This window comes from Colius striatus, chromosome 20 (assembly GCF_028858725.1).
Source record: "Colius striatus isolate bColStr4 chromosome 20, bColStr4.1.hap1, whole genome shotgun sequence".
Lineage (NCBI taxonomy): Eukaryota > Metazoa > Chordata > Aves > Coliiformes > Coliidae > Colius > Colius striatus.
In genome coordinates, this window is record NC_084778.1 from 8,238,188 (window position 1) to 8,248,151 (window position 9,964).

At 44.9% G+C, this 9,964-nt stretch overlaps 1 protein-coding gene across 2 annotated transcripts in view; it reads right to left on the reverse strand.

The window, feature by feature from the left end:
- ANKFY1 (ankyrin repeat and FYVE domain containing 1) overlaps nucleotides 1–9,126 on the reverse strand; it is a 33,544-nt gene extending 24,418 nt beyond the window's left edge. The window contains exons 1-4 of one of the 2 annotated variants that reach the window (XM_062012095.1): nucleotides 9,055–9,126; nucleotides 4,177–4,369; nucleotides 2,493–2,611; nucleotides 18–153 (exon numbers count right to left, since the gene is read on the reverse strand). In XM_062012095.1, the coding sequence (XP_061868079.1) occupies nucleotides 18–153; nucleotides 2,493–2,611; nucleotides 4,177–4,369; nucleotides 9,055–9,064 (458 nt within the window). In that variant the 5' untranslated portion in view covers nucleotides 9,065–9,126. Of the gene's footprint in view, nucleotides 1–17; nucleotides 154–2,492; nucleotides 2,612–4,176; nucleotides 4,399–9,054 lie in introns of both variants that reach the window. The other variant, XM_062012094.1, reaches the window with a different exon arrangement.
- Between the last annotated feature and the right edge of the window lie 838 nt (nucleotides 9,127–9,964).

Genomic DNA, 9,964 nt, shown 5'->3' on the forward strand with positions numbered 1-9,964 from the left:
TGTTTATCAAGACTCACCTTTCCCTAAGCAGCTGGAGCTGAAATTTATTAGCTAGCTTCATGAGCTCTGTCAAGAAGATATCATCTTCTCTCAGCTCAAGTTCATCTGTGTAGATCCACCGCAGCATTGCCATGGTTACTTCTGGGTCAGCATCTGGTACAGGGAGCAACAGGGATTAATAAAATACCCAAAGAACAATTGCCTATTCAAGCAGTTGCCATTCCTTTTACTGTTAAAGTCACAGCCACCATGAAAAAAAAAAAAAGATTGCCTGTTGAAACTACACTGCTTTAGTTCAATCTAAATGTCAGAGGCAAAACTACTCAGAAGCTGAAACTAGTAACAGTGCTGGCATTAAACAGGAAAATCTTTTTTCCATTGGAACACTATGAAGAATGCAGGCAGAGCTACATCTCCTACCTGCTACACAAATCTTGCATATTTAGAGGCCAGTGATGCCTCTTTAAAGTCTTTGGTCCCTCACATATGGTTAAAACCACATCCACATTTGACAAGCACAAACCCCCTTTTCAATTTAGGAATCCTCCCTCTTTTACATTGTTCCCACATGTTATGAATTGTTGCATTCCAGTAAAGGTATTCACACCTTGGTAATGACTACAAAGCACCTAAAACTGCTGGGAACCACTTCTAGGAAAGGTGCAAGAGACAGTTTAAGAAGCTGGTTAGATTTCAGGTGTTTACAACACTAATCACGAGCCTGATGTTTCTCTACACAGCAAGAAAAATAGAAACCTGCAGCATAGGACATGAGATACACAAGCCCAATGGCCAGGGACCTTTGTCCCCTAGTCAGAAGCATAGTGAACCCTGCTTACAAGGATGTAGATGAGAGTTTACTCCACAACATAAGAAATCAAATAAAACAACAAAACACCACTCAATTCTGAAAAGCCCTTAAGCTGTTTTGTTTGTTTTTAAAACAAAACCATAGATGTTTAAGACTCTGGAATACCCACCCTAAAGCATCTCCTTTACCTGGAGAGATGCTCCAGATTACTTGCAGAGTACCAGACAGCACTTGGCAGAGCTTGCCTAAAACAGGAGGTTTTAGTAAGGTAAATATCTTGTGCCAAACTTGAAGTAATTGGAAAGTCTACTTGAACTGTAATATCAGCTCCTGCCTTGGCAGAGAAGAGTTCATTTTCAGTCCCCAACAAAAGAACCTGTGTTCACCTCTTTCTGTTCTTCTTAGAGTAAAAAATTCTGCAGATTACATGAACTCTAAAGCCATTCAATTTCAAATGCTGCCTATATCCTAAAGTTAAGATTCAGGCAATCTTAGCTTGCAAGATCTTAAGGGAACCTCTTCAGAAAACCATGACAGTTCTTAGTTGTAGCAAGCAACAAGCTGTTCCCTATGTCAGAACCTAATCTTTGCACCATTTCTCAAATTTCATTATAAAATTCAACCTTGCACAGTGGAAAGTATCATTTATTAGCACTTATTTTAAGCATCTATAATAGAAAGCATTTGCATTGTTAACCATGCAAGACTGCATTTACGTTTGAGATTCTCAGATTACCTTAAATGTGGAGTTGGAAATGCAATGGACTGCCACTTGCAATGAAACTACAATTACCCTAAGAGCTGTTTGGTAATAACTTTCTGTTAGCATAGCACTCCTTTTTAATGTCCTTGGCACCTGTTTTCTTGTGGCTGCAGAAAGATCCATAAAACCTATGCTGTCTGACAAAACTAGCTTGCTGTGACTTGCTGCTTTCCAGTTTGTCTGCACTTAGGATTCATGATAAGGCTAAGTGAAGAAAGTGAAGCCAATGCTTAATATTCAACATGCCAGCCAGCAAACCTGCTTAACTTCATGCCTGTTTTTATTGCTCTCAAATTAATTGTACAAGACCCTTCTATACTGTCAGGCACAGAAGAAAAGCCTGTCAAGAGATTCAATCTACAGAAACACTGCCCACTGTAAGTACATGCAAGAAAGAGCTACAGCAGAACCAAACACCAACTTGTACAAGACTGTCTTAGAAAACTTCTCTTCCTCACCTATTTTGCAAAGCTACTGAAGTGCCAAAGGGAATCTCTTTTTAATAACACATTCATTTCCCACACAGACTGTGTTAAGAAGCAGCAAGATATTTCCATGACACACTTCAGAGGAATTATGCTCACTACCTCAAATAGCCTTGTCCTTAGAAAGTAAAAGTCAAGCTCCTCCATATAGATTTGGTTTTTTGTTATGTTGACTCTAGGAAAGACAAGCAAGCCACCATCCTCAACCCTTGGTCACTAAAGAGGGCAGGTTATTGATTTTACTAGTGCTAGCACCCAGTTCACAGGCATACTAGCATGTTCCAGAGACAGAGCTTCATAATTAATGGATTAAGCACCATGTTTTGTTAACAACAGCGGTCTGAAAGATACAGAAGTAACCTTTTCCCAAGAGGCCCTTTCATCAGCCATCCTAAAGACAATTCAAGCATCATACTACTAAGCAATGACTGACCTGACAGATCCAGCTCCTCTGTTGAGGCAAGGTTGGCAAGGCTCCAAGTGTCACTGCGTGCTGCCAAGACAAATTTGTGAGCACTGATGTGCTTGTCCCCAACCTTTATCTTCAGATCACTGATAAGAGAAAAACAACATAGATATGTAAGACACAGACTCCCCCTGTGTTCAGATACACATGGATTCTGCATCTCCATAGTACCTTTGTCCTGGTATCTACATTTAGGTTCGAGTTGTTTCAGACACCAAAACATATTTAATTGGCTAAGTACAACATGCTGCCACATGACATAATGCTGCTTTTTCTAGGGAGAAATGCAATTAAATATTGGTATTTAAAGCACATGGGGCTTTTGTTTTTTACTGGTTTTGAATGGAAGGGAATTACTGTAGATGAGAGGAAAACCCAACCATCTTGAGGTTAAATATTTATGTTGCAGTGTCTGTACCAATATTGTCAGCTAAGCACCAATGGTTTCAGGCAAGACCAGCAAGAGAATAAACACTGTTTGACAGCAGTCTGAGTACAAGGAAGACTCCAAGCATCCAAAGATCCCAGGAGATCTGATGTCAAGAATACAGATCTCATCCCAACTCCATTAACACTAGGTTACACTTTGCACTTCAAAAGTACATGCCCTGTTTATTTTCAAGTCCCACAGCTTGCAAATGTTCTGACTTTGTGGGTGGGCTTTCCAGACCATTTTCCAAATCAAAGCACTATGAAGTACTGAACAAAATACAGAGTTGTTACTTAGCAAAACCTGCACTAAGACTTGCTACTTTTCTCATTTCATGACTTGTAGGTCCTTTGGGGCCACTATTCTATGCCTTTAAAACTGAAAAGCTGAACAAGAACAAAGTGATCCAAGTCTTCTGACAAATGATAAAAGACTAACAAGTCTTTTAGCCAGTACACTGTAATAACTTACTACCAGGCACTGAGCCTTTAGTCAGGGAGGCTCATGAAGAGGTCTTACATGAAGGCAATTTTAATCAACACTATATATTTTCCCCTTACATGACTGAACTGCTTTACTACATTGGCACTGCTTTCAGTAACAGCAAAGAAATTGGTAAGTGCCACTGTAGTCTTGGGCTTAAATCACTTAAGGGATCTAGAGTAATGAAGGTGATCCTTAACATGACTATGAAAAGAAAATCATTAAAATTAATTTTATGTTGAGATTCAAAGACACAGTATCATTTATGCCACTAAGTCACACACATCACTGTTTAAGAACTGTTAAATCATACAGCCAGAGAAGACGATTTAATTAGGCTTCTTTACACACAACAGGAGTACAGAACGGATTTAAAGGACAAAGCCCTTGAAAGGAGGGCTTTCCAGTTGGTAGAAGATACATTGTGTAATTAACACATCAACTAGAGACAGATCGGTCTAAAGTTACGTCTGTTGATTTGCTGTCCACAGTGAAAATTGTCAGTTTTCTTTAAACTTGTCTTAAATGTCAGTCTCTGAGATAAACTTCTACTTAGAGCTCTCAAGCCAAGAACTGGATTCAGTATGCTACCTGATCTTAGCAGGCTTTTCCAACTGCACTTGCAACCAATGACCCTATTCATACCAAGGAGCACAGAAAGTTTTCCTTGCCTAGGTCTAGCACCTCAAAAGTCAAAGGTTCCTGGAACACCCCTTTCCCCAAAGGGGGACTTCTTACCTGTACTGCTGCTGCTGATAGAGCTCTGCTACAATGGCAAGAAGCCGACTGATGAAGGTGTCACTGGCATTGTCTTGGTTAGCCTCAGCAGCCAGGAGATTGCACTTCCTTTCTGTATCAACTAGTTTCTTCTGCAGCTTTACATACTCTTGGCGGAGCAGCATCAGGTGCTTTTCCAGCTTGGCCACCTCCTCTGCAGAGGCACACAGCATTACCACAAGGCTGAAACATGTACACTTCTGTTTTGCATTTCAGGGTAACTTTATGAGCACTTCCATACTACTTGAGCATTTCACTCCCAATATTAAACCTTTTCTTTTACATCATTGCTAGCCAGAAACACATCACAAATCATCAGAACACAGTGACAGAAAGTCACTTACACAGCCCAGTAGGGAAGGCTATAAGCTTTCCAACCCCATAGGAGTCCATGACTGGGAGAATTATGGTGAGGTAGAGGACTAATTCTCTGGTTCTTTTGCATTTATTCACTTTAGTTAAGATGCTGCTTGACTTTACAGTTGAGGCATCAATCACAAGTGAGCATTAGAGCAGTTGCTGGTGTACCATATCTATCTCAGTTTTTCACTGACGTGTTCAGAACTCTTCACACTCCCAGCTAAGAAATGTGGAAAACAGATTCTTCCCAGAAAGTATGCTTTAAAGGCCCATCAAAAATAGATAAAACTCTACTGGCACATGTGCATTCCCCTGTTGGAGGCTCTGCAGTGACAAGGCACCACTGTGGCTTTCTCAACTCTCGCATAGCAACAGCACCCAAAAATTTGATCCCTGATTGAGTATTTCTGTCCCATCACAGAATCTCTTTCTCCACCCCAATTAAATGGTCACTTCTCAGCATGTTTTGGTAAATCAGTTCCCTGAATTCAACCCAGACCACTTGTATGAAAAACTTCTACTGTAGTGTTGGAAGGTAATACCAGTACAGATGCTTCAAAGCAATCCACCTTACAAATACTTTTTTACAGATTAGTTGCACAAACTATATGTAGTAATCATTGTGTTTAAATGATTATTTGTTCCCATCATTAATCTGATTTTCCAAATAAGGTGTAAATCCAAAAACAGTCCTAAGGTGAGAGGGGACAGGAAGGAGACATTTGGAAGGTAATCAGTGGCTTCAAGTGAGAAAGTCTCTACAAGATTACTCCCTACCAGCCAGGAATTCATTGTTCAACAATTTCTCTCAAATATTTACTAAAACTAAGTCACTACTATAAACAACGGGAAACCAAGCTCTATTGATCACTGTTTTCTTCTTGCTTCTCTACAAAAGTTCAACAGCATGGCTGACCTTGGTCTTGCTTCAATACAGGTCCCCAGGGCAGAGCACCCTTCTCCAGCTCAGCTGCAGACAGAATGTCTCATTTAGCCTTTCCTCTATGCAGCAAATGCTCCCTCCTAAGTCTTTTGCTTCACAACTACTGTAATGGATAAACAGAAAGTAATTTATCCTGTATTACTCTTGAGTTAATACCACTCAAGCAGGTTTGACAATGTGCTTTTTTCAACGGCCTTTTATTTAGCTTCATCCTTTAAGAGTTAATAGGTATCATCATCTCCTTTGAGACACTCTCCTTACTCAATTGGAATTTATTATGATTTCAGAACTGTGCTAGGAATACCAATTCTGCTCTGGTAAGATAAATGCAGCTCCAAGTGTTCCCAGAACTAGAAGGGCATTATCTCTTGAAAAACAGCTCGTTCCCAACTGATTCATAAGGAAGGTAGGTGTGAAGGGTGGCATAAAGCAAGCCCCACTGTTACAGCAGAGAGAACAAAAGTCTGGTAGGAGCCAAGAGTGATCACTGAAAGAAACTGAGAACCACACCAAGAATCAGTATATGAACACCATGCACTGATTTTTAGGTGCCACACAAATTCAAATGCTAGGAATAAGAAGTTCTCTGCTGAATCTCACAGCATCTCTAAAAAAACATTGCATCTTCCAGCCAAGCAATGAGAGTGTGAAGGTGGGAATAGAGAATCAGTACCATAATGTAACATCTCAAACACTTGTCATCTTACCAAAGTCAGCTCCCTGGCTCCAAATGACTCAGAAGTTAATAGGACACAACACAAAACTACCTTAAACCCTCAAATGGCAGTAGTTGAAGCTTTATGCACAGCCAACAATCAGGGTGGTTGTTGTTGCTTCCAGGGCAATCCAAGACAATCACTACCGACAGTGAAAATACCTCAAACAACTGTGAGAAATCTAGTTTTCAGATTGACAGCAAACACTTCCTGCAACTCAAAGAGTTGCAAAATCAGAGTTAGTCTTATTTTACACAACAACATGCACATCAGCACATGTACTACTGTGTAGTAGCTACTGTTGTACACCCTGCAGGCAATATTTGAACTTAGAGCACATTTCAGGTGCACAGTCAAGACAGTCCTCAACATCCAATATTCACTGCCAAAGAGCACAGCCTCAAGCTTTCCCTGTACACCATTCATGTAAAGGCTTAGTAAGAGAGATGCTTATCACAGAATCATGGAATCTTAAGGGTTGGAAAGGACCTGGAAAGTTCATCCAGTGCAACACCCCTGCCAGAGCAGGACCACCTAGAGCAGGGCACACAGGAACTCATCCAGCTGGGTTGGAATGTCTCCAGAGGAGACTCCACAGCCCATCTGGGCAGCCCCTGCCAGTGCTCCCTCACCTCAACAGGGAAGCTTTTCCTTGTGTTTCTTTGGAACCTCTTCTGTTCCAGCTTGTGCCTGTTGCCCCTTCTCCTATCATTGGTCATCACTGAGAACAGCCTGGCTCCATCCTTCTGACACTCGTCCTTGCTTCAAAACTGGAACCTGCTCAATCTCAAGTAGAAGCATCACCTCTAAACAAGGAGCACCACAACCCCAGGTTTACTATTTACAGTCCTCATTTTTGGAAGGGAGTGGTATCATCACTTTGCAGAAATCAGTGGGAAGTGACCATTGTATCTTCAAGCTGGCAATCATTCTGACACAGCACATACTCTGGCCAGTCCACATGATGTATGGCCATCACCTGATTGTCTCTCAAGTATAATGTACAGTTACTGCATGCATACACAGATCTAAAGAAGACACAGAAAGGACAGCTTCACTGGAAGATACCAGTAATATCTCTTTACTTATGAAGCAGACTCAAATGAAACACTTCAGAAAGATATATTATTTCCTTACCTCCTTAAGTCAGGCCCTTCATCCACTGCTCCACACTGGCTCCCATCTCACCAAACCTGTATAAGTTACTGCTTTCTTCTTCCTACTCATTTTTGCACACTAAATGATCTTTGCCCTGACAACCACCCCAAAACACTACTGCATACTTCCTGCTGCTTTACACTCAAACATTAATCCAATGATTTTTACCCATGCCTGCACATAACCTAATACCCTCTAGTACTGGTGCTACAGAACTCTTACAAAAGCAAGCTCAGCTTGTCTTTACAAAATGTTCAGCCAATTTATACCCAGTAATTGCACTAAATTCAATTCAGGACTTGTGTACACAGATTCAGCTGACACTCCAACACCATCAGTTCTTAACCAGAAAAGTGTTGCTGCAGACAGGTAATCTGTTTGAAAAGAAAATTAGTCACTCCACTCAGATATCATAATTAGAGGTAACTCCATTTTATTACTCCTGTATACGTAGGACCATTCATTGGTCATGGGCTTTCTTTAGCCAAGATTTTGGAGTTTTTACTTGAATTAGGAAAGAATCTTTGAGAAGTACAGATGTCTGAAATGACACTTGCATCAACTACAACTTCATTGTGCAGAGCAGGACCCTGAACCAGAACCTCAGATCCTTAAGGGCCTCAGTGGGGAAAGTTTCACCACCTGAAGACAACTTTGAGATCTAATGCCTCCCAGAACTGGGTCACCAAGGCTTAAAAGCAAGCCTAAGAGGCTGGTCAGCTAAATATCAAACAGTGGCATTCCAGCACACAAAAGAAGTGAGGAGTTGCCCTAAGAATTTAGTTAACCAGTCGGATTGCAGCATCCTCTTGGCCAATGTATACCAGCAGGTCAGCATCTGCTACATCCTAATCTTCCACAAGTGGTTTTAAAATTCCAGCACTGGCTGAGAGCAGCACTTCGAGAGCTGATGGCTGTGCTTTTGAGACTGTAAATTGCAGCCTTCACTTCCCTTTGTAACTTGGGGCATTTTAGCTTACTTTGTCGACTCAGTTTCCTCCAGAGAGGAAAAGAGGAAGCTTCTGTCTTGCAGACAGGAGTGTAGAAATCCAAGTGTTTTTCTAGTCCCATTATCTCAATTGAATAATTTCGACGTGGTGTAACGGATAGCCTCCAAGCACAAGAGCACTCCTGGAGTTCTGCACATCTCATCAGAGCCCAAACGTGACAAAACGGCTCCCAGCAGCAAGTGACCAGGAGGCTGCAGCACAGCACAGCCTCTCCGCCTTGCCCCAAGCACAGCCGCTGCCCGCCGCGACTCCGACGGACCCAGCCGGCCTCTTCCCCCGGCCCGGCCGGCATCACCGCCGCACGTCCCGCCGGAGAGGGGAGAGGGTCCGCGAGCCGTCCCGCCGGGCTCCCCGCGCCCCAAACCGCCGCTCCTGAGGGGCCGGGGCGCCCGTGCCAGGCCAGCCCTGACGCGGGGGTGCCAGCCCGGGGTCCCGGCCGGGCAGAGCCCTCCCCCCGCCATTTCACGCTCGGCTCGGGGGCGGCCTGCCCCACCCGCCGCGGGCAGGGCCGTGCCCGCCATGCAGCGGGAGCCCCCCGAGGGAGGCGGCTCTCGGTCCCCGGCGAGAGGAGAAGCCGCCCCGGCCCGCGGCGCTTCCCCTACCCCCGGCGGCCGCGGCCCCGCCCGGCCCCTCACCCGGCTCCCCCCCTTACCTTCCGCCATGTTGGGTCCGGAGCCGCAGCCCTCGCGAGAAGCCGCCGCCCGAGCCCGGCGCTCTCGCGAGACCAGCACCGAGCCACCACCGCCCCCCTCAGAGGCCGCCCCGCGCCGCTTTATGGCGCCGGCGCCGCCTCCGCCGGGCAGCGGCCCGGGCAGCCAGCCCCGGCACTGCCCCTACAGCCGGGAGCCGGCGGGGCACACTGGCTGCCGGCGCCCGGCTGTGTCCCGGAGGCGTCTGGCAGGGAGCGGCGGTCGCTGCAGGGTTTCTCCTCTCCCTCAGACAAGGCGTCCTGCCCCGGTGGTCCCGGGTGGTGCCTCGCGTCGGCCGCTGAACTGCGCGATGGCCGCGCGTGCACCAGCAGTGGCTGGACAAAACCGCCCAGCACCGGGGGAAAAGGCTCCTTTCACTTCACCCGAGTTGAAAGGCACCGCCGTGCCGGCTGCAGCGCACCCCAGAAGCGATGTGTGCCTGCTGCTCACCCCGATCCACGCAGCCCATGTGCGTGTCACCGTGGGGTTTCGATCTCAGACATCTGATGGAGTTTCTTTGGCACACAGCTATTACTCGTGCCATAGTTACTTCAGTTCCTGCTTGTCTTCCAGAGCCACTGGATCTGTGCCCACTGGGGAAAAAGTGTGGCTGAGAGTGGAGACAGGCAGTGACCAAGACAAGATCGTTTTCGCAAGCCGTGTGCTCGACATCGCTGACCTCTGACCGTGTTTGTTGCTCCCGATTGTTCCTGCCTAGATGCAGCACAAATCCCAAACTGTTCTACATGGACCCAACAGCATTTGAGTCTGTTTGTTTCAAAGAACAAATCTGAAATAACTACTTGATCACATTATGCACATATTGTTTTACAGACATCATTTGCTCCTGACTTCACCGTGAAAGGATCTTTG